At 31.8% G+C, this 26,069-nt stretch overlaps 2 protein-coding genes across 2 annotated transcripts; one reads left to right on the forward strand and one right to left on the reverse strand.

Moving 5' to 3' along the window:
* The first annotated feature begins 8,961 nt into the window (after positions 1 to 8,961).
* LOC107888344 (casein kinase 1-like protein HD16) lies at positions 8,962 to 15,093 on the forward strand. The gene is made up of 17 exons (XM_016812425.2): positions 8,962 to 9,399; positions 10,204 to 10,666; positions 11,009 to 11,134; positions 11,221 to 11,294; positions 11,398 to 11,467; positions 11,568 to 11,623; positions 11,737 to 11,808; positions 11,907 to 12,001; positions 12,208 to 12,274; positions 12,363 to 12,492; positions 12,582 to 12,800; positions 12,886 to 13,016; positions 13,468 to 13,642; positions 13,735 to 13,825; positions 14,193 to 14,350; positions 14,455 to 14,643; positions 14,800 to 15,093. Exons 2-17 carry the CDS (start codon positions 10,259 to 10,261, stop codon positions 14,857 to 14,859), a joined length of 2,121 nt encoding a protein of 706 aa, XP_016667914.2. The 5' UTR covers positions 8,962 to 9,399; positions 10,204 to 10,258; the 3' UTR covers positions 14,860 to 15,093.
* Positions 15,094 to 16,829: 1,736 nt separating this feature from the next.
* Positions 16,830 to 20,702, reverse strand: LOC107955891 (uncharacterized). The gene is made up of 3 exons (XM_016891679.2): positions 20,453 to 20,702; positions 17,618 to 17,820; positions 16,830 to 17,285 (listed from the first exon to the last, which is right to left on the reverse strand). The coding sequence occupies exons 1-3, from the start codon at positions 20,700 to 20,702 to the stop codon at positions 17,100 to 17,102; spliced, it is 639 nt and encodes a 212-aa protein (XP_016747168.1). The 3' UTR covers positions 16,830 to 17,099.
* Positions 20,703 to 26,069: the final 5,367 nt, after the last annotated feature.

Raw genomic sequence — 26,069 nt, forward strand, 5'->3', positions numbered from 1 at the left:
TAATTCATGAACTTTGATCTAATGTGTAATTTAATACATGAATTTTGATTAGTGCAATTATATATATATATGAAACTTGAATTGTGTTTTATGTGTATACGTAAAACTTTGATTTTGATTCAATTCTATACATTTAAAGAAATAAATATATAAATTTATTTTCATATTGGATTAATATAATTGTTTGTGTATGCAATTCAATAATATTGTTAGTGGTGTGTAAAAATTGAATTAAATTAAAATTTTATATGTAAAACCGCACAAATCAAAGTTCATGTATGAAATTATACATTTTATCAAAATTCATGTATAATTTTTTATATTTATCCTATAAAATTATTAACTATTCCAAGAAAATAACTATCTCACTAGTAATTTTCATGTGATAAAATTTGAACTTGAATACTTAAGATCCTAAAATTTAAATATTTGTCACCGATACCAAACTTTGTGAGAATTAAGTTATAATTGGAATAATGTTAAAATATGCCATAAATTCCTATATTATTTGTAAATTTAAGATTTATCCCCTATATTTTTATTTATAAGAATTTAATCTCTCTAGTTTCAGATTTAAAAAATTAAGTCTAACTATAAACACATTTAAAATTATTTTGTTAAAATTGGTTCATTTTTTTAGTTACACTGCTATCAAGTTAATATTTTTTTAATTTCAAAATACATGAATAAATATTTTTTTAAAATTAATATTGTTAACTAGGGATAAGCAAAACTCGATGCGATTTGAAAAATAAAAAAATTCAAATTTTGAGTTAACCGGATCGAGTTATTTGAATTATTCGAGCCAACTCAAATAAGTAATTCAAGTTTCAAGTTTGAATCGAGTTGAATTTTACAATTCGAATAACTCGACTAATTTGAATAACATATCGGTGTAAATACCCTTTTGGTCCCTGACAAGTTTAAAAATAAGCAAATTGGTCTCTTTATCAACAAAAGTTACAAAAAAATTCAAAAAAATTAAAATTCAAAATATTTATAAAATTCCAAAAATATATATTTTTAAAATATAAAAAATTATAAAAAATATATAAAGAAAGATAAAAGATTTAAAATTTTCTAGAATAATATTTTTTGAGACCTAAATAATTTAACTAATGATTCAAGTTTATCATACTACTAACATGGAATTAATTATACTGTAATAAATTTTAATTTGACATGTTTAATTCTTTAATTTAACTTAAACAATTTCACTGTATTCGACTTAACTCGATTCTAAAAAAAATTCAAATCAAGTTAAGATAATAAAATAAGATTCGCTAACTCGATTTTTTTTATTTGATTCGATCAAACACTCACCTCTATTGTTAACAATTAGACCTAAAATTAAAAATTAATTTATTATGTCTCATGTTAACCTTAAAATAAGCCTCTATTAGGGAAAAAAATGATATTCCATTATATAACGTTTAATATTGTAAAGTCACGTAATTAGTAAGCCTAAAATATTAAATTTCTTTACTAAAAAAATAATAATTTCCTTTAGGCTACTGTACAGTCACATTTGTATGCCTCATCGGCATTTATTATCACATAAAATAAGAGGACATTAATTACCAAAATTAAAAATAAAAGGACATGCAAATTGTTTTCTATTTTAAGATTATTCCATTAATGTAGAAAAAAAATAAAGGAAATAGTATTTAAAAAATGTTTTCTCCTCGTAAAAGAAGGGTAATTCGTATTCACTAAACTATTAGTAAATTTTTTTTTATGGTCATCAATTATAAAAAGTTACAAAATAGTTACTTAACTATTCAAATTTATCTTTTTTGTTCACCCTAAGATATTCGGGTGTTTTCATTTTTTTGTGTTAGCCAACTGGTGATTAGAAAAAGACAAAATTGTTGGTGAGTGACCATTTTTTAATTTTTTATAGTTGGATGACTAATAAAAAATTTACTAATAATTTGATTACTACTAATATAAATTACCCAAAAAACTTTTTTTAAAAGACATTTCCTCGAAATTCGACCTTTTCTATAAAAACTAGTCAACGCAATTATAAAATGTTTACAAAAAATTTAATGTCCGTGAAAATTGAATTGATAATAGAATTATTTAGATCAATAATTGAATCGATTAGGTTGATTTATCTTTTAAATATAATAATATAAAAATTCCTAAAAAATTCTAAAAATTTCATATAAGTCAAAGGAAACAATAATAAACATAAATAAATAATAGTGTACACAAAAACATCCATTTTGTAAATTATAATAATTAACTTAAGGATTTAAGTTAGTTTAAATTTCAAATGATTTTTTAATAAGTCTTTTACTCGGTTGAATTGATGGGTCTCATCTAGTTTTGTAATCATGTGAAAATCTCTCATAAATTTCAAAAACAATTTCTTTATGGGTGAGTATTCGATAAAATAGCAGTGTATTTCTTTTATTATTTACAAGCAGTCTTAAAATTTTAACATTTATCTCTATTTTTTCATATTAAACTGTACACCTATATATCGCTTGTCAACTTTCTCATCCTATTTGTCGAGTCTAAAAACTCCACTAATAATGTTTCAAATAATTTTTCTTATATGCAAATTTAAATATTTAGTATCGAATAGTTTTTATTTTGAAATATTTAATTTGAATCAAGTTGTGAGAAATTTAATATTTTTAAGTAAAATTTTCTATTTGAGTGTTGCAAACAAATAAAACAGTTTTGATAAAGCTTTATCTCATTTAAAAATTCTATTGAACTCAATTTTGAATTTACTTAAGAATCTATATGTAATACTTCTAACCCGTATCCGTCACTAGAATAGGGTTACAGAGCATTATCTAAAATCTATAATATAAAAGATATTCATACCAACACATAACTTAATTGACCACATTTCAACCATGCCAACACATACCACTTTGGCCATTTAACCCATGCATCAATTTGGCAATAAAAACACCAATCATCAAGGCAACAAATGCCAAAAGCACACCAACCATATTACCATATTTACAAGTCAAACATAACAACTAGTTCATCAAACACAAATCCGCCTCTACATGCCATTATAACCTTGATCAAGATATCAAATCTACCGATATAATTGTTGGATAGTGTGACCTGTAAAGTAAGAGAAAGATGGCTACGTAAGCAATGAAGGCTTAGTAAGCTCGACGAAATAAAACAATAAATCTTACCGAAGTAAATACAACAGTCTAAACAATAATAATCAACCATGAGAATTCCCTGTCTTCACAATTTCAACCGATGAATTCATCTATGTTCAGATCAATATTCAATAAATAACAAATCTTTCGAATTCATTAAACAAATTACCTTACAGATATTTTTCATTTGAAGAACAACTTACGGATAAGAGTACATCGTCAGATCAACTGAACACACCAGACAGATGCTCATAAGAGCTTATCCAACCGAAACACACTAGACAGAAGCTCATTAGAGCTGGGCCAACTGAAACACACCAGGCATAGAGTATAATACGAGAGTTCGCAACAAATGTTGAACCTCGATTTACTAGGGTAATATACATATATCTCCCTCTAATACCATCTCCACTCCAAGCCCCCGTAACACACTAAATCACGATTATACACTATCCCCCATTCAATCCAAATTGAGTATCAAATTCAATATTATATCTCAAATTACCATTATTTATCAACAATTAAAAATAAATATACAAGTTGTACCACGTTAATGTACTCAACAATTCATATTGATGTTAAATTATAACCATACGAACTTACTTGGCCAAATCACAGAAATGTTAAAATATAAGGGCTATTTGATAATTTTTCTTTTTACTCGATTTTCCACTCGATCTTAATCATGCAAAGGTATAGCCATAGCCAAACCTTGAAGCATGTTCGTGATGAATTCGGTGGTGAACAAAACAAAAAATGAAGAAGAAAACCTTATGTTTTCTTATTTTAACATTATTATATTATTTTAATATTAAAAAATAGTATATAAAACATATAAAATTAAAGGAAATTAAAACTTAAACCGTCCACCATATTAAGCAGGAGTAATTTACCTATTAAGGTCATCCAATTATAATTTTTTAATAATTTAACACATTTAAGCTAATAGCGATTGATTTTTTCAACTATTACGATTTAGTTCTTTTTGCTTAATTAACTATCGAAACGATAAAATTTTTTAACGAAACTTTAATACAACCTTAATAACACTCTGTAAATATTTGTAAAAATATTTACTGCTCGGTTTATAGAAATGAGATCCTGATATCTCATTTTTTAACACCACTTGATTTTAGGGTCTTACCATTTGAACTTAATTGATCATTCATATAACATAATTTACTAAATCAAAAATCTTTTTAAAACCATATTTGACTCGTAAATATTAAATAATAATATTTACGAACTTACTTGTTAGATTTGTGGTCTCGAAACCACTATTTTCGACACCATTGAAAAACGGGCTGTTTCCCTATATTTACTTGAAAATCTATGTAATTACGAAATTCAAAAGTTTGAGGAGAAAATATTATGTTATGTTATGAATATTTTATTAAGTGTATGTCATCAAGATCTAAATTTGTTTTGATATACTTTAAATTTTAATAGTCATTAGAAGTAGAGTTCTATTTCGTTTATACTTCTTATATCTATAAATATAAACTTGAGAGAAGCATAGTAAAGATTCCTATTGATCAATAAAAATATGCTATCTCTTTTGCTTTCCTATTTTTGTTAGAGTTGTGTGACCCAAATTTCTGTTAAATAAAATAATAGATTGCTTGTAAGTCAAATTAAACACAATATATTTTATTTCTAGAAGATTTAACATTTATTAGTACAAATAGGCTCTTTTAAAATCTTAGAAAACACACTTGTTAAAATATTAGAACTCATAACACTTTTGGAGGTGAATTTTGTGTTTACGTGTTTGGTTTTTTTATCTCTATCTTTTGTACATTTCGTTTTTTTGCTATTATAGTAAATTATCTTTACTCGTGATTTTTTATCCTCTTAGGAGGGTTTTTCCACATTAACTTTGTGTGTTCAATTTCTCAATTTCTTCATCTATTTTTACTTATTTGTTGCTTAATTGGGTCAATCCTTGACAATTTTATTTGTTCTTTATTTTCAATATTTTTTATATTATAACACGTTACCAACACTAATCTTTTTTATTTTATAATATGGTCACTCCAAATTTGTCGCTCAAGTTGTTATCGATTGCCTTCTAAAGCTATTACAAATTCTGTAACACCCCTAACCCATATCCGTTACCGAAACAAGGTTATAGAACATTACTGGAGTTTACAGATCAAGTACAAAAATTTTATATTATTTCTCATTCATTTCAGAAATCCATCATAATCAATTATATTGTTCTTTATATGAGCCTTCGAGGCCCAAAATACTCAATAGAAATAAGTCGGGACTAAACTGGGTATTTAGAGAATTTTTCCTAGGTGTAGGGGACACACACCTGTGTGGCCAGGTCGTGTGTCTCACACGGTCAAGAGACACGCCCGTGTGGGCATTCAAAATAGGGCACACCGCTGTGTCCCAGCCCGTGTCTTTACCTATCTAACTCTTTGACTTAGGTCACGCGGTCAAGTCACACACCTGTGTGCTAGGCCGTGTGAACATAATAATTTGCATTAAATAGGTGCAGGGGTCACACGGCCAAGCCACACGCCTATGTGCACGCCGTGTAATCAATTTTGAGCATTCTATTTTGAAAATTTTAAGATGCAGGGGACACAAGGCCAAAATACACCCCATGTGATAGGCCGTGTGTACACGCCCGTGTCTTTGCCCGTGTAGATGAAATAAGATAATTTTTAAGCCAAATTTCTCACCCAATTTTGGCATCAACCTATCACAATAAATTTCACATTTACAAACCATATCAAATCACTCAACATGCCAAAAACATGTCTTAAACATGACATATTACCATATTCAACCAATGTGCCTTTAAGCACCTCAAGTGATAATTTATTTTCATGTCTACCTATTACTCATATGCATGTTCAATCTCCATTTCACTTCCATTCATTTATCCACACACACAACCAATTTATGATACCACATACATATATACATACATCAAAATGTACCAAACACTAGCCATTCAAATGGCTAATCTCAACAAAACATTTACTTGCCAACATTGGCCAATTAACTTATACATGCCATTATAACCAAAATCAGTTTTATATTTGCACCGAAATGGGCCGATGGATAGCGTGAAATATCTCCGCCAAGCTTCCAACCCAATGAGCTTCCGAATTACTATAAAACAGGAAAAAATAAAACAAAGTAAGCATTTAATGCTTAGTAAGTTCGTATAACATGAAATTTAACTTACCAATTCATCACAATTAAGGTAAGCATTCAAGGCATATTCAAACCAAATTGGACAAAAGCCCTAACACATATCCTCATCAATCTTGTTAGACATGTATTACATATAAGCAGTAAGAAACATGTATGAGCTTAATAATAATCAAATTTCCATATACATATATTTTCCACATCATGTATCCATATATCATGTATAAACCATATCCATGTATTTCAAGCATTTATTCATAATATTTTATCTTGAATTCATGTTATCTCATATCAGAACTTTACCCGTTAAACCATTTAAAATATCGATGGATACTCGAGTAGTACACAAAAGTGTACAAATCTGTAATCCGTTAATTCATATTCAGGAATATTCATACGAGCACATAAACGGGAAGCTCATGTGAGCCATGTAACGGGAAGCTCTGGAGAGCCATTAACGGGAAGCTCACAAAGAGCCTTTAATCGGGAAGTTTATGAAGAGCCATATGTCGAGACACTCATAAGAGCTGCGGTGTGTCTACAACATATGCATGATCACAACCGATCGGGATGCTAACGAGAAGCTCGCTGAACCATATAACGGGAAGCTCATGAGAGCTAATAACAGGACGCTCTTTCGAGCTGTGGTGTGTCCGCAACACGTGTAGGACCACAACCAATTCGGGAACCCTGTATCCATCGAATTTCATTTATTCAAACGGGACTTAATACTTGTTGGATATATTTGGATATGTGTTCAAGTTTCATACATGTCAATTACACAATTTAGTTCATATACACAAACATTCAATTCAAAAATATAAATATACAATTTAGTTACACGAACTTTCCTTGACTAGTGTTCGTTTACACAAAATCTACTAATCCGATTCTTTTTTCTCGATCTAACTCCGTATTTGGTCTATCCGGATCTATATGAATGAATTTATCATTAATTTAATACAATAAATTTATCATTAATTTAATATAATTATACTCAATTAAATTCAATTCACATCGTAGGTAAAATTACCATTTTACCCCATACTTTTAATTAATTCTGATTTCGTCCCTAGGCTTGGAAAATAAAATTCATGCAATTTAATCCTTATTCCAAGCCTAGTCGATTTTTACATATAACATTAGTAGCACATATATTTCATAAAATTTAGAATTTTCCATGAATTTTACATCTTTTCAATTTAGTCCCAAAATCACAATTTCATCAAAATTCAGTTTACAAAAATTGTTTATCTATCAACAACATTTCATTTTCTACCATAAAACTTCATAATTCATGCATATAAAACTTCACAATTCATGCATACTAATCCATGGCAAAACCCTAGTACTTTGATAACTTTAAAAATTAACCCCCGAAATAACTAGATTAAGTTATTACGATCTCAGAAATATAAAAATTATTAAAAAGGGGACAAGAAAACAAACCTAATTAAGCCAAATAAGATTTTAGGTTTCCATATCTTAAGTTTTAGGAAAGATGATAATATTATGATATTTTATTTTATTTTATTATTTTTCATCTTTTTCCTTCCAATTTCATTATTTTCTTTATTTAATTTTTCCATTAATGAATCATCATACTTATCTGCTAACTCCTCTTAATGGTCTGTTTTCCTTATAAGGACCTCCAATTTTGAATTTTATAGCTATTTGATCACTTTAGCTATTAGAATTCAACTTTTTCACTTTATGCAATTTGGTCCTTTTCATCAAATTAGACATGTAACCAATAAAATTTCTCTATGAAATTTTCATACGATATTTCAATCATAATGCAGACCATGAAATAATATTAAAATTATTTTTCTTCCAGACTCGAATTTGTAGTCCCGAAACCACTGTTCTGATTTCATTGAAAATGAACTGTTACAATTCAATTTTCAATTGAGGCTTGCGTACTATGAGTAATAATTATCCAAAGTAATTAAATTTATATAATCCATACGTGGGTGATGATGATGATATTAAAGATTTTCGGTATATTTTACTATGATTTATTTATTATACCATATTTATTATAACATGTTAAACATTTTCTTTAAATATTATTTTTTCCTTATTTTCCTCTTTTCATGCTTACAGTAATTTTTTAATTAGTTATCTTCACATTCGATAAAACATAATTATTTTGAGTTTGATTACTATTTCTCTTAATAATATTGTTTTAAAAGTTTGAATCAAGTTTTTCTTCAATACTACATGTGCTTTTATATTAAATTTTAATTTTAATTTTATATATGCAAGCAGTAATATATAAATAATTGTATTAATATTTAGGATAAATTATATAAATAGTCACTTAATTATAAAAAATTATTTTAGGAATTAAAAGATATACAGTACCCAAATTACATAATTCGATTATTTTAGTCATTTAAGATTTTTTTGGGCATATTTTTAAGGCATTATCCCACGTGAATTTAAAAATAAAAGAATTGTGTTTTTAAGGTGAGTAATTTTAAAAGAGTGATCAAAATGATTGAATTATATAATTTATGTGTCTAAATTATAAAAATGATAAAATACTTGCTTAAAATAAAAATTTTAAATAATTAAATTACTATCAAAATAGTTTACCCTAATAATTATTGAAAATAAGAGAAACTTAAAAAAGAAAAGAAAAGATATTGATAATTTTTAAGAGACATCCATATTTATGTTGATAAACTAGCTAACAACATCAAAGAACACCACTGTCACCACCACCATTTTCATTTTCACACAAAAATTTTGTTTTTCTTTTTTCCTTTTTGTTTGACCTATTAAAGACTCACCCATTTCTCCACCAAATAAACTTCTTTGTATCATCTTTTACATCCCATTTCAATCAATCTCTCAAAATTTCCCCTTTTTTCTGTCCGTAATCGCCCTGAGTTTTGTATATTCGTTTTATGTCCCCAAAATCCAAGGAGCAAGGCTGCCTTTTTTCCCCCAAGTATTGATTTTTATATCTGGGGTTTTTCCCCTTTATTTAAGTTGAGCCCCAAAAATTATTTTTCTCAACATTTCGTAAGGATCTGAGCTTGACCCAACAAGTTGTTTTGAGGATATTTGATCTGTGAGTTCTTTTGTTTGTTTGTTTTTTTTTTGTTTTTGTTTTTGTTGGTACATATTTTTTTTCCTAAGCTTGTTTGATGATCATTTTTACCCTTGATTATTTATATTTGATGAAAATTTGAATGATCTGTTTGAGAATTGTTTGGTTACTGAGAATCTACTGAGAATCTGATCTTAACTGATTGTGAAATGAAAAGTTTTTATGTGAAAATTTCAATTTTTCTGTTTCTTATGTCATATTTTGGGGGTGATGAAATTTGAATATTGCTGATTTAGCTTTGCTGTTTTGTTTGATAGATTTAATGAGCTGAAATATTATTTCTTATATTGTAAATTTTTTATGTTTATTTTGTTTGATACTGAATGACTGATTCCCACGATCTATGAAATTTGATTTTTTTATTATCCAATATGTGATGTACTTGCATTGATTTTTGTATGGTTGCAGCTACATTTGCTTTGTAATTGGTAAAAATAAAATCTCTTTTGAAGGGTATTTGCTAAATAGTCTATTTGGTATCCGCTTTGAGAGAAATCTAATGGATGATTTATAGCAAGAATTGCATGTTTCCACATTTTGGTAAATGACTCAATGGTTGTGTTTTTATTGTTTATAATTTGGTATCTGGCAATGTCATGACAGCAAAAGCTTATGTAAATCTTGGTTTTTTTTCGTAAGGGTGCGTTAAAAAATTTCATCACTTAGTTAGTCATTGATCATTTGATCTTTGCAAATCTGTGGTGCTTTGCTATCTGTGCTTATTAGTTTCTATGTTGGTAAAGTTGGTTACTTTTTTGGTTACAGGAGATCTGGAGTGGTGCTGAGGGAAGTCGGGCAATGTGAATTGCATGGAGTGAGGATGCCAGAATTGCGAAGTGGAGCCCGGAGATCGAAACGCCTTGGTGATCTTGAGCCTCCGTCTCAGCCTGTTGTTCAAGCAGAGAATTGGGTACTGCCTGCTCAAAACAGATCCAGGAGGAGAGTTGGTGGAAGAGGAAGGGGTAATGCTGTAGGTGTAGCCAAAGGACCCTCACCAGCGGTACCCACAAGGCCAAGAGCTGCTGGTAGAGGCCGGGGCATTAGGTTGACAGATTTTGACCCTGAGCTTTGTCAAGTTCTTCCTGAGGCTGCACCTTTGGCTGCGGCTGAACCTGTTTTCAACCAAGCAGAGGTAGTGGCAGATAAAGATATTGCGATGGAGGGTGGAAGTGGTGACAAAATAGTGGGAGTTGAAGAAGAAGCTAGCACAACCCCGGTTCCTGAAATGGTGCTTCATATTACTAACTTAATATTTCCTTTTTGTTGGATATATTTATTTTTAGCTTAAGTCTTCCATATTAAGTTGCCTCACTCTTGATGAGAAAAGCAGCTGAGTACAATTTTTTTTCCTGTATGCTTTTTTTCAGTTAAGAGCTGACTATGTTGCTAATACAATTTCAGATATAGTGGTTTCTTTATTTCAGCATTTTAAATTTGCTGAAAACTATTTGGATAATCATTTCTGTTTCGAGTTTATCATTAGTTTCTTACCAACAAAAACATTCCTCGTTAGTTAGTCGTTCTTCTTAAGGAAGCTCTTGACTGAATATCACTTTGTTACTCATTGCAGATACAAGTGGGCAATTCTCCTGCATATAAGGTAGAAAGGAAATTGGGTAAGGGTGGTTTTGGCCAAGTTTATGTCGGCCGAAGGGTAAGTGGCAGTAGTGATAGAATTGGACCAGATGCAGTTGAGGTATGGCTTGGAAACTCATGCCTTGTTTAAGGGTTTTCCAGGTTAAACCACTTGGGATGTAATGTTATGAGATGTTTTCATCACAGGTAGCCTTGAAGTTAGAGCACCGAAACAGTAAAGGTTGCAATTATGGTCCACCTTATGAGTGGCAAGTCTACAAGTATGACATTTTTATCATAAAAATTATTAAACATTACTATCTATTTTGGTGCAGTGAGGAAATTCTAACTGTTTTCCTTTTAATCTAATCGTGAAATGAAAAGTACCCTAAATGGATGCTATGGGATTCCTGGGGTGCACTACAAGGGTCGCCAGGGAGACTTCTACATTCTGGTGATTTTGCATTTTTTTTTTCGTTTTTGTTTTTAGCTCTGTAGTGTCTTAACTCACTAATTACTTAATGTATCTGACAAAACTATAATGAATATTTCAGGTAATGGATATGCTTGGTCCTAGTCTCTGGGATGTTTGGAATTCTCTAGGACAATCGTAAGAAATAGAATCTTCTTCTTTTCTCTTTGCTGTACCTACCCATACATGTCTACATGAGTACATATGTCTGCTATACTCTTTCAGCTTTGTAACATGTTGTACTGTGACAGGATGTCACCAAATATGGTTGCCTGCATTGCAGTGGAGGCAATATCAATTCTTGAAAAGCTTCATTTAAAGGGGTTGGTCATACATTACCCTTCTGCATTTTATTGAATTCACCTTCCTGTTTTGCATAGTAGCAACTTATTGTTATTGTTTATTGTCTGCTTGAAGAAAGGTTTGTGCATGGCGACGTGAAACCTGAGAATTTTCTATTAGGTCAACCAGGATCAGTCGATGAGAAGAAGCTATATCTTATTGATCTTGGTTTAGGTATATTTGCCTCAGTCCTCTCTTCCCTGTTAATTGTATTTTCTTCCTGAACTGTCAACCATGATCACATTATGGTTAACTACTAGTTTATATTCTCTTCAATGGAAGATTTCTATTTTATTTTCAGTCATGTCTTATTGAAATGTAATAAATGCTATTCAAGATTTGGTACTTATTACTGTCTGCCTCCCATGTTCTTGGATCAGCCTCTAGATGGAAAGATGCACACTCTGATAAACACATTGATTATGATCAGAGGCCTGATGTATTCAGGTGCGTATACCTGTTTTTTTTTTTTTTTAAATGTCATTAATTATTGCTTAAGCTTGGTATTAATATCTTCGGATATTTCTTCTGTCAGGGGAACAATTAGGTATGCTAGTGTACATGCTCATTTAGGTCGGACTGGAAGTCGTAGGGATGACCTTGAGTCATTGGCATACACATTGATTTTTCTCATAAAAGGACGGCTACCATGGCAGGGTTATCAGGTTTCTATTGTTGTTTTGATTGATGATTTACATAATCTGATTTTATTTCCTGCCTGAGTAATTCTTGTTTACTTTTTGGAACCGCACAGGGGGATGACAAAAGTTTTCTGGTTTGCAAGAAAAAGATGGGTACATCTCCAGAGTTGATGTGCTGCTTTTGTCCTGCCCCGTTTAAGCAGTTTCTTGAAGCTGTTATAAATATGAAGTTTGATGAGGAGCCCAATTATGCCAAGCTCATATCCTTCTTTGAAAGCCTAATTGGTCCATGCATACCATTGAGACCAATTAGAATTGATGGAGCTCTTAAGGTTGTTGTTTTTCCCCCTCAATTAAACTGGATTGCATAGGGTATTCGAATGAGCAACCTTTCTCTGTTTGTTTTTGTATAAATAGGTTGGGCAAAAGCGTGGAAGATTAGTCATTAATTTGGAAGAAGATGAGCAACCCAAGAAAAAAGTACGACTGGGTATTCCTGCTACTCAGTGGGTTTCTGTTTACAATGCACGACGTCCCATGAAGCAGCGGTAAAGTTACATTTTCTTGTTAAATATAATATTCATTTGTACTTCTGCTTTTATCATGTACCACTGTATCATTATATCTCCACTCCGTCTTTATGGGTTTAATTGAGTGGTATTAATATCAACATTTGCCAGAAGCTATTCAGGCATTGCATTAATCTCGTTGTTTCTGCATGTTTTCATCTTCACAGTAATATTGTAGTATATTTGGAGAACACTTCCATTATTGATGTCTCATATGTGATGATGAAACATATATGGTGTTCAAAGTTGAAAATGGTCCACTCAAATCAGATTGCCACTCTTGGATGTTGTTTTTATGGTGCATGCTTCTTTGTTAAAATATGAGATATTGAGCCATGAGGTTTACAAATTGCTCTGCATAGAGTTTGTTCTTTTCGGTTAGTTCTCAAATGGTGTTCCACTTTTCCGTAACTTTTTATCAATCTTGTAGATATCACTACAACGTAGCAGATTCAAGGTTGCATCAGCATGTAGAGAAGGGTAATGAAGATGGATTGTTTATTAGTTGTGTGGCTTCAGCAGCAAATCTCTGGGCCCTGATCATGGATGCAGGAACAGGTTTCTCTTCCCAGGTTTATGAATTGTCAGCAGTCTTTCTGCACAAGGTTATTATTCTAAAGCACTAGTTCCTGTCAATTTTTCTTTTCGGATTACATACATTTTGACTTACTTTAATATCCCAATTTGATTTCATTAGGATTGGATTATGGAGCAGTGGGAAAGGAACTACTATATTAGTTCAATTGCCGGAGCAAATAACGGGAGTTCCTTGGTTGTTATGTCGAAAGGTTGGTAATTTCCTACCAAATATATTTATGCCACTGAATTTTCTAAGACCATAGTCTTGCACTAACTTCATATTTACAATTTAGCCTGGATGATACACTTCCCATTTATGTGCATATTCCTGGACCTGCTGCGAAGATGCTGCAGCCATTTATAGCTTGATGATTATTAACAGATGAATATGAATAGATTTTCAAATCAGCCTAGAGATTGTATCATTGAGGCTTGTTTGATGTAATTAAACCTTAAGCAAGAAAGTGCGCTTATCGTCTAGCTTTGTCAGCTGCAAGCTGAGATTGGCTAAAGTAATGAGTTTTGAGCATGCCTCAGGTTGTTACTAAGCTGCTTTGGAAATTCTGTGATTTGTAGGAACTCCTTACACTCAGCAGTCCTACAAAGTAAGTGAATCTTTTCCCTTCAAATGGATAAACAAGAAGTGGAAAGAGGGGTTTCATGTAACATCAATGACAACTGCTGCGAGTCGCTGGGGTGTAGTGATGTCGAGGAACGCCGGATTCTCTGACCAGGTATTCCTTTCTTTTGCTCTTTATGTACATCTATTTCTCTACTGCCCTCCATTTCCAAAATAGCTGGTTATAACTTCATTGTGTATTTAATTTAATGATTCAAGGTTGTGGAGCTTGATTTTTTGTATCCAAGCGAAGGAATACATCGGCGATGGGAAAGTGGTTACCGGATAACATCTATGGCTGCGACCGTAGATCAAGCTGCCTTCATACTGAGCATTCCAAAACGAAAAACGATGGATGAAACTCAGGAAACTCTTCGCACATCTGCCTTTCCAAGCACCCATGTAAAGGTGGGCATAAGCCGATATTGATCCCCTTGTTATCTTTTTAAAACATCTGGCAATGCAGTTTGTAACTTGTTCAAGCGTTAAAAGCTCCACCTCTTTAAGGAGTTTAGTTTTTGAATATGTGACGATTATTCACTGTTTCTGGTGGTGTTATTGCAGGAAAAATGGGCAAAAAATCTCTACATTGCATCGATTTGTTACGGGCGGACGGTCTGCTAACTCCGGACTGTAAATTACGAGAGTCCAAAAATGTTAAAAATCTGAAGCTGTTGAGGTACATTTGGTGTTGAGACAATGGGTGGTGGGGGTTAATTCAGCTATAGAAACCTCTCATATGTAAAAAGGGAGAAAGAAAAGAGAGAACAAATACAATTTGAGAACCTCAGAAAGTAATGGCAGCTGTTTGTTGAATCATACGATGCTTTGAATTTATTATAAACGGCTGCTACTAAATTGCAATTGTTTTTTCCTTAAGCTGGAAATCATTCAGCTTCACTCTACTCATCATCCTCTTCATTCACATTTCACATTGCTGACCTTATTTATTAATTACGAAAATCATTGTGATTAATCATAAAAATAATGGGAAGTCTGACCACTTCTCCATCCTTTATTACTTCCTTCGATTTCCCCTCTAAACAAATCTGCCCAAGAAATGCATTTTGACATTTCAGAATATGGTTTATAAATCAATGTTTTTTGGTAGTTAGACCGTTGGTTTTCAGGCTGATTGTAGATTTAATAATAACTAAACAAAAGATTTATAAATTGGGTATTATATGGAAATTGGCCATTTCAAAAGATAATAACAGCTATGGATCGAAAATCTAAAAATGCGTTGATGCGGATGCCATTTTAGGGGATAATACAGAGCGCGTTGACAAGGGTGCATTTTTCTCATGTTAGGCAAAAGAGCGCTGATGGGGACGCGATTTTCCCTGTGTAATCCTCCAACTGTCACCTCCAACGGTCGTTTAAAAAATTTTATTATTGGGCAAAACAGTTTGGATGAAAAATTATAAAACCCCCACCCATTTTCACACAAATTTTATAATTTTTTCAAAATTCTCTCTAAATTTTTCAAAAAAGCTCTTAAAGCTCTCTAAATTTTTAATTTTTGTCTGAATTAGTATTTTTTAAATAATTTTTAAGAAATTTTATTGTGTTAGCAATGACCTGATAATTAATTCGTCTTGATGATAAACATGTCACTGTTGACCAAATGAAAATGGTAAGGGTTAATTTTATTTTTTAAATATTATTTAATATTATTATTTTATTTTTATAATTCAATTAATATTTTTTATAATTTTTTTTTATAATTGTCGGTAGATAGAGTGTTACAATGTTTTATTCATAATCTATCTGGTCTTTCATCACCGTTGATTGAAAATTACTTGAGGGAAGCGAGTTTTGACACATGGCCAATATAGACCGATGGTGAAAGTTGGACCTGAAACTCGTTAGCACGTTTGTGGAGAGGTGGAGACCTAAGACGCACACATTTCATCTTCCATGTGATGAGTGTACCATCACTTTAGAGGATGTGCAATTACAGTTAGGGTTACCAGTGGATAGGTCCGTACTCACCGGGCAAGCTCAATCTGCTAATGGGGGAGCCATATTTTACGATCTTTTAGGTGCGATTCCAACTATTATTTATAGAGGCCGGATCGATATGGGCTGGTTATGAGAGACATTCCCCGTGCCAGGGGATGATTCGACTGAAGTACAAAGAGTATGATATGCTCGGGTGTACATCCTTTAGATCCTTGGAGGTTACCTGATGCCGGACAAGACACGAAGCCTTGTACATCTGAGGTGGCTGCTAAAATTCATCGATTTTAGAATAGCTGACGAACTCAGTTGGGGGTCTACCGTGTTGACAACATTGTACCGGGAGATGTGTCGAGCGACGCAACCAAATAAAATCAAAATCGGATGTTGCCTCTCACTTCTACAATCATGGGCTCGGTTTCACTTTTCATTTTTATGTCCTCAAGTAGATCATTTATATACATTCTCACTCTTAACAAGGTAAAATTTATATTAGATTTTATAATTATTAAATAGATTTAAAATAAAATATTATGCTAAAATTTTATTTAAATAGGTGGAATCATTCACCAAGTTACGGGAGCATACCTTTAATAGCCTAAATCTGCCCGGGCTTTTAAAAAAATAAAAAATAAAAAAATAAATGTTTGTTTATTACAGTCCATGTACAAAGCCCAAAATTTATTTACAGCCCAATTACATTCTATTGACCCAAATACTTAAAGCTACCCAGCAGACCCATTACACCCTTAACCTAAAACTCAATGGCCCAAGTAGACCCAAAGCGGAGAGGCCCGGATGGCCCAAATGGTTAGCAGAACTTGAAAGACCTAGGGTTTCATAAGCCCTAGGCGCCGCAGTCAATGTGACGATTCGTCTCGCAATGTTCCAGCTGGCCCTCATCAATGTTGGTCAGATTGATGGTCACTAGATCCTTTGGGCATTCCGAGCGTCACCACCGCAATTTCAGGCTTCATCACTGACCTTTGCCCCTCCATCGGTGCCGGGATCTTCGCAGCAGAAGCCGTCCTGTGGTCATCAAGGCAAGATTCGCATCCACAACGCGATCTTCGCTGGATTTTTGGTACCTGCAAGACAAAAAAGGAAACCAACAGACACAGAAAAAGAAAATGTAATAGAAAAGGAAACTAAGCGAACAAAGGCAAGAAATAGAGCAGAGAATATTCAAACTTGTAAACAGAGGCTATAAAAGCCGAAGGATTTTACTGTAATAGGGACGAGATTTTTTTTTACAGAGAAAAAGAATACATAGATTCAATAAAAAACACAGTGTTACACAAACTTACAGATACCAACAGTCGATTGAGAGTAAAGGTAATTATTTTATTTTTTTTTCCTTTTTACGGAAACATGCATACATCGAATAAACTACTGAAATATTAAAAGGGAAGAGGGTTACCTGTATTTCGCTTGAAAGGGCGAGGGTTTTAACCCTCCGACCACCGTATATGGTGGCGCGTGAGGTGCGTGAGCCTGAATTGCTCGGAGGCCGAAGGCCGAGACTGGAACCCCTCTTTTCCCCTCTGCAGAGAGTTTCAAACTTTTTTTTTTCAAAACTCGGTGTAAAATGAATTTTGGGCTTAAGTTTTGGTTTATATAGCCCTAACGAAACGGTACCGTTTTGGTTTAATCCAATAAGCTTAAAACGACGTTGTTTTAAGGCTCAGGATCCGTGTGTTGACCTGATTACTCGGGGAGGATCCTCGTGTTTTCATAAAGTGGGGTAATTTCCCAATTGGTCCTCTCGCAATTTTAATCTTCATAATTTCTTTTTATTTTTTTAATTTAGCCCTAGTTTTAATTGTGATTCAGTTTGGTCCTCACAATGGCTTTAAAACTGAATTCGTGGAAACAGTGTCGTTTTGGGATTAGGGCAAATTGCCCAATGAGTCCCTCGATTTTAATGTATTTTTAAATAGGCCTAAAATTTTCTTTTATTTTTAAAATTTTGCCCAAAATTTTTAATTACTTTTAAATTTTAATCCTCTTTCACTTATAAATTTATTTATTTTGAATTTTATTATTTATTTAATATATATTATTATTTTAAAATTGTATGTTATATTATTATTAAATATGAAAAATCCATTATATTATATATTATTATATTGTTTTATATGGCATATGCATTATTAATTAAAATATTTTTTTAAAAATATTTATTATATTTTTTTAAATCTTAATTATGTATAAAAATAATAATTTTTTTATGCATATTATATTATTATATATGTTTCTTATAAATCTTATATACATTTTATATATTTCACTATATTTATATATTATTTGTTTTCATATTTTATTACATATTATATTTTACTCCATATGATATTTTTTATATATTATATTTTATACATTTTATCATATATATTTTTATTTTATTAATCATATGATTTGTATTGTTTGTAAATTATATTATACACTATATATTTTATCATATTTCTTTACATTATCTTTATTTTATTATAAAATATACACTATTTTATTATTTATTAATTATGTATATTCTTAAATTATTTTTATAAGTATAATAGTAATATTTAGTACATTATTTTTCTTACATATTAAGTTATTATATTTTATAGTATAATCTATATATGTATATATCATCCTTAAAAAAAAGGGGTTCTCTTTTATTATCCTTATATTATTTAGTATATTTCTAAATAGCTTATTTTTATTCAATTTATATTTTATACATTTTAATTTGTTTAGTTTTTGGTTTTCTTTCGTTGCTTAATAGGTTAAATTTTACATATCATTTGTTTTATCTTTAATTGAATATTTTATATTGTTATATTTGCATGAAATATTGTTATGTATGTTTAATTTGTATTGATTTATTTTGCCATTTTTGCATACGTTGCATGTAACAATAATGCATGTATATATGTCATATATGACCATGCATAAAATGATAATGTATATTGTGTAATTTATGCCATTATTACTATTTTCTATACTATAGTTGCATAAAATGATAAACATGTATATTGTAATTAGATTTATTTAATTCCTTGTGATATACAAAGCACATCATTATTTTTTTTAAACCAAAAGATATATTTCACTTAATTCAAAAAAAAAAAGAATTTTAAAAGTGAGACAATGTTTTGATGTTTGGAAACTTCGAGAAAGGTAGTGCCTTAACTTACTGGGTTGCAACTTTTCTCGTTGAGTTTGAATAGTCAAGCACCCTTCTAAGTTTTTAAGGTTTCCAAAATACGAGCAACTGTCTTGGAATTTCAAAGCGTTGTGTCCTAACTTACTGGATATGGCGTTTTGTTGTTTTGAGATAGGAATTTTCAAGAAGGGCTAGTTTAGCTTTGAATGTCTTAAAAATATTACTTCCTAACTTATTGGATATAATATTTTGATTCATTTGATACAAGTGAACTCTAATTTTCAAAATTAAAATATTCTAAAGAGGATTGTATCTTAAAAATCTTAAACTTCCGACATTAAAGACATTTGAAAGTCAATTAGGTACCAATTTTTGGGCGTTACGAGGATGCTAACCCTTCCTCATTTGTAACCGACTCCCGAACCCGTTTTCTTGATTTTGTAGACTAAAACTAATGATTTTAAAACAAAACATTTTATAAGGTGATCCAATCACACCTAAAAAGATTGGTGGCGACTCCCGTTTTCGTTTTTCTTAAAGTCGATTCTTATTTTCCAAAAATCGATTTAAAAATGGTTTTGACAATACCTACTGCTCTTGAAGATATACAACTTTTATTAGACCAACGGTTGGAAGTGCATGTAAGTATTTATTTCATTTTGAACTATATATACATAGCATAGTCGATTTCGTATTTAGTAATATGTATATAACTAAAATTTTTATCATGTTCATATAGTTTCAATGGCTATCATACGAGGATTTGGCAATTCAGGCTGTAATTCCAGATGAATTCCTACAGAATCTGAACATCTGGCACGTTAGGGTTCCATTGGTCAGCTCGTTACCATTGAGATGCACCAGACGAATAAAGTGTTGCGGCAATTTGGATTCTAAAAACCGATTCTCGTGGCACCTAAAGTGCTCAATGATGAGCACAAAATTGACTTATGACGACTAGATACGCATTGGCCACTTTTCCACCCGGAATATATTGAAATGTGGAAAAATCGGTACGATAATATACCTACATGCAAACCAATTATGGTTTCAGAGTTAGCGTGCGATCCAGATTACATGCCATGGTTTAGGATCCATGGAACTTTGGACCTAATGGCCGGCCCAGTAACCTTTCGGAATGGGGGATCTCCGTTGGCAACAACCACGGTAGTAGTTGCGGAACTACTGGGTGTGGGTGAGCCATATTTGCTTTCGGAAGAGGAGAGGCATCGGCAAATTTGTGTCGAAAGAGAATGACGGGGCCCTTTAAATCCAAGGACAAGGGATGGCAAGGCTGGTGCATTAATAACGCCCGCGCGATCACTGGCCCCAATGAAGCAAGCAACGAAACCCACACCATTGCTCCTTCAGATTATGCAATGTGCGTATCCTAACCCTTATGTGTATCCTAATATTTATATGTATCCTTTTTCCACTCCTATGCAAGGTTGGAATGTATGACCCGGTGCATCTCATTTCCCGATAACTCTGAGTCAACCGATGATATATAGGCCATCGTCCTAGGAGGGATCGCACGAGGCACCGTTGGAGAGCTCAATTCCTTTGTAATCCCCATTGCCTTATAAGATTCAAGCCGGTTACGTTCGTTCATCGTGTGTGATGCAAACACCTTCGCGATCTTTATTCGATCAAGGTAAGTCATCTTCCCAACACCCACAACTAGAAGTTGATCCTGAACAACCACAACCCCTACTGGAATCTGAACCAAGAAGGAATCTAACGCGTAACCATTGACCACTCCTATGTGGAATTGATTCTGACCGACACATGTATTGATTTATTTTTGAATATTTTTGTACAAATTATTTTTATATTGTTTCATTTAATAAAATAGAAGTTTTTTTTGAATATTTTTGTACAAATTATTTTTATATTGCTTCATTTAATAGAATAGAAGTTTTTTTTGAATATTTTTGTATAAATTATTTTTATATTGTTTCATTTAATAAATTAGAAGTTATCGAAACCCTTTTTTAGAAATCGACTTTAAATTTTAAAAATGAAGATAGAGTCGCCACCGATCCTTTTATTAGGTGTGATCGGATCAATTTCGTAATTTGATCACTTTAATAAAAGGTTAAATTTACTAAAGCGATGATTTTTGGTCTACAAAATTCAGGAAATGAGTCCGTGAGTCGGTTACTCATGAGGAAGAATTAGCAAACTCATAACGCCCAAAATTGGTACCTAGTTGAGTACTTGATGTCTTAGTGTCGAGAATTGAGAATTCAAAGAAAATTTAAACTACGATTCTTTTTTTTGCATGATGCTATTTGATTAAAATATCACTAACTAAATTAAATTGTATGAAAAATGCCTTCTTATTTCGAGTTAATCGAGAAGAAAAGATCATGCCCCGCAGTAAGGGCACAAGGTCTCAAATCCTTGAAAATAAGAATAATAGCCATTTAATTATTACCTAAGTCCCATGTGTACTGAATTTTAAAAGGATGTTTGATTATTTCAGTTCTAGGAAGAGGCTATACTCCATAAGTTAGGAGCAAGACTCCTCGAATCCCAAAAATAACGAACATTGCCTCGATTTTAATTATTTTTTCTCTTTATGCGCTTGCGTAGAAAAACGAATGAATGTATGTAGCAATATTTTCAATGTATGATGATGGAAAAATTATGATATTAACAAAATAACAACATAAATAATGAAATAAAATGACAATACCATAGTGAATACAATAATAAGAAATAATAATAACAATAAAAAAATTCAATTAATAATACTATATAATAATGATAAAAATAATTAAATAATACAAAAACGTATGATAATAATATAATTACATAAAATATTGATAGTTGAGCAAATTTTAACAAAAATAATATTAATTAGCAACGATGATCACTTAATAGTATTAATAGTATCAATAATTCAAAATAAAGGACTAAAATTAAATAATTAGGAAATTTGAGGGAAAAAAATGTAAATTATGCAACTTAAAGGGTGAAAATTAAAAAAAAAAGCAAGTACAAGGATTTAATTAAATGAACAAGGGACTAAATTGAAAATGCAGTAAATTTTAAAGTATAAATTATAAAAAAATAGAACATAAAGGCTCAATTTAAAATAAAATAGAAAAGTGTAGGGACTATAAAGGAAATTATCCCAAACCCATTTCATTCCCTAAGGCTAAAACTGGGTTAAGGGATTGACTTGTAAAGAAATTAAAATTAAAGGGGTGAAATTAAAACAGATAAAAAAGAAATAGGACGAAATTAAAAAGGGGAAAAAGCGAAAAGACCAAAGTGGCAATTAGATCCATCCCTTATGAAAACACGCGGATCGTAGGTGGATCAGGTCGGATATTCAGGTCAGGCTTGAAACGACGCCGTTTTGGGCGTCTGAAGCCAAGCCAAAAACGATGTCATTTTGATGAGGCTATATAAGTTAAAATGTTAAAAAAAATTCATTTTTATCAGTTTTTTTTTAAAAAAAAACTATTCCCTTTCTTTCTTTTCTCTCAAATCCCCTCTTCGCCTTCGGCCATAAGGTTGCTGCACACTGCCCATCCACTGGTATCGGCGTCGGCGATCGCCACCTCCGGTGGCCAAAAATTCTCAAAAAAATTCCTTTTTGCCCTCTTTTCACGTGGAATACAGATTCGAGGTTAAAATCCCTAAAAACTCAGCCAAAGTTCGGCGATGGACCAGGAAACCCTTCGGTTTCTCCTTTTTTCGACGAGGCCTTCGACAAAACCCTAGGGGTTCTGAGGCTTCTCAAGTCAGAAAAAGGGGGTTTCCACGATGGCACTTTAATAGGTTAAAAAAATTAAATCTTTTTTTCTTTTTTTTTTCTTTTCTTTGAAAATTAAAAATAAATAATAAAAGAACAACCTTTTTTTTTTCAAACTTCTGTTCCTTTGTTTTTTTCTATTTCTTTATCTCTTCTTTGTGTTACATGTTGGCTTCGATTTATAGTCGAATATTACAACATATTTTCTTTTTTCTTTTTTCTTTATCTCTGTTTTTGTTCTTCCTCTTTCTCTGTTCTTTTTGCAGGTAACATGGCGATAATGGGGCGTGCCTATTGACATGGCGTGGGGAGCGACGCTGGAGGGATTAAGGTTTTGCTGTTAGTTTAAGACAATTTCAAAATGGGTAAGCTTCTTCCCGTTATTTTTACTTTCGTATGTAAAAAAACAAAATAAAATTGAAAGATAAAATAAAATAAGCAAGGAACTTAAAACGAGAATAGATGAAAAAAACACCACTTTTGCTTTGATTTTTGATTAATCTCGTGTATTTCTTGTATTGAAAGTCTCTCTTGTTCTTGTATTCGAATCTCTCTCCTTTTTTCTCCAAAAAAAGGAACCCCCATTACAATGGTTTTGAATGACTTTTATAGCCAAAATTTACAACTTGTTTGCTAACCGATTGCCTGTTTCTTTTTACAGGCAAGTGGGGTGATGAAGTTAGTGGTCAGTTTAATGGGGTGTTAATTGGATTGTTAATTTATTTTGTGTTTTAGGTTCTGCTTGTTGGGACCGGGCAAAATTTGTGCTCTATAAAGGTGCATCTGCACCATCACCTCTAAGCCACGAGCACCTTTGATATCAAGCGAGTCATATGTCACGGGATTAGCCGAAGCACAAAATCGATACTTAATAGACGAAACTCTCATTGGCGTCATTCTAAATATTTTGTGCCTAATTCTTTTACGAAGTTCTGTCAATTCTATGTTTTGGTTAAAAACTAGTTATGTTGTGTTCTCCAATAAAAAAAACAAGGCCGTTCTCGGTGTTTATGACCTCACCATCGTAGTAAATAACATCACTAATATGTCCACTCATTTTCAGCCAAATTATCTGTCGAAAGAATTTCAAAACAAAAACGTTATGCAAAAATTTAATGATTCATATAAATATTAACACGATAAATCAACTTATACCTTTTCATCGTCTTCAATTTTTATTCTTCTGAACTTCTTCAATTTTGTTTGCTGTAACTTATGCAACAATAGAATGAAATTTGGGTAATTTATAGCCTAATTCCTCGGATAGTGGGGGTTGAAATTTGTAGGGAAAAACGCTCCAAGGAGGATGCACGTCACCAGCACTACTAAAAAGGGCATCCAATTGAGAGCTTTTTCAGTACTTTTGCTGACAATGCATACTGCTTGGAACATTTCTCAATCCCAACTATCATATTTCTCGGGAATCCTGAGATTTTTTTTTCAGAATCCTCAGTACAAAACAAGTGTCTAGCTGGAAACTTTTTCTGTACTATTACTGATTGCGGATCCTACTTAGAGCCTTTTTTCAAAAATAAAATAAAATAAAATCCATCTCGTTAAAATAATTTTTCAGAACATATCACGTCAAATTTTATTTTTTTAGAACAATACTTAGCAATTAAAAAAATAAACTCTAAACCCCTGAAACCCTAAACTTTAAACCTTAATTTAATTTTCATAAACCCTAATCAAACCCCAAACCCTAAACATAAGCCCTAATTTGCAAATAACCCACGGGAGACTACAAAGCCAAAAGTGCCTTCACGTCAGCGCTTTTTACTAAAGCGCATCCACGTCAGCGCGCTTTTGCCTAACACGAGAAAAAATGCGTCCTTGTCAACGTGCTTTTTTGCGTTATCCTTGAAAACACATCCACTTCAGTGCATTTTTGGGTTTTCGATCCATACCCGTTATTATTTTTTGGAACAACCCATTTCTGTAAATAATTTCGAAAATGGGCCTTTATTGGTACTATACCCTTATAAATTGATTCAATCATTTTCTTTCCTTTCAATTTTTGTTTTTTATCGATATCGAGTGGTTCATTTAAAGGTTGGTTTAATTTTTTTAGTTTAAATTGGTACGTTGATAGGTTTATTTGATTGATTAGTCTAAATAATATATAAAAAAATCATTTTTGATACTTGAATTTGTATTTTATATTTTGCTACAACAGCAAAAGAGAGCCAATGATCACAGGTTTCATTGTCTTGTGTGATGTCCTCCAGACTTTGTGTTGTTTAAAGGTAATACAAATGCATTTATATCAAGCTTTAACTCTATGGTGGCAGTATAAAGAGTTGCACAAGATGATAGTTGCTGCATTTGGGGTTTAGCAAAAGGATTGGTTCATGCCCTATATTAGAGGTAGAATTATAGGGAGCGTATGAGGGATTTTCAGTCGCATGGGAGAGGGGTGCTAGAAAAATTGTGTTGGAAATGGATTCCAAGAAAACAATCGACATTTTCAAAGGAGGTGAAGAGGGGAATTTGCCAATTTCCAGAAGAATTCAAAGACTCACCACAATTTTGGTTGGTTCTGATTACTCACGTGCCATAAGAACTTAATAAAGTGGTTGATGGGCTAGCTAGATTGATCCTGCATTCCATCACTCATCATAGTGAATTTGTTGGTTTAGCAAAGAACTAATTGAAGTATAGAGCAAAATATGAATGAAGGGATGATTTCATTGACTAACAAAACAGCCCTTATATACAAGTCCCAAGTAACAACCTCAACAAAAATAAATTCAAATTGCTACTAATAAGCTAACAACTCCTACTCCTACTAACAAGCTAACAAATCCCCTAAGACTTAGTCTTAATTTTTTTAAAATAGCCGCAGCCTTGAGATACTTACATTCTCCTCCTAACTCAAGTGCTGTAGACACCAAATTTATTCTTAAGAAACTCAAAATGACTAACATGAAAAATGTATTAAAATATCTGTCATCTGAT

This window comes from Gossypium hirsutum, chromosome A11 (genome assembly GCF_007990345.1).
Source record: "Gossypium hirsutum isolate 1008001.06 chromosome A11, Gossypium_hirsutum_v2.1, whole genome shotgun sequence".
NCBI classification, from domain to species: Eukaryota; Viridiplantae; Streptophyta; class Magnoliopsida; order Malvales; family Malvaceae; genus Gossypium; species Gossypium hirsutum.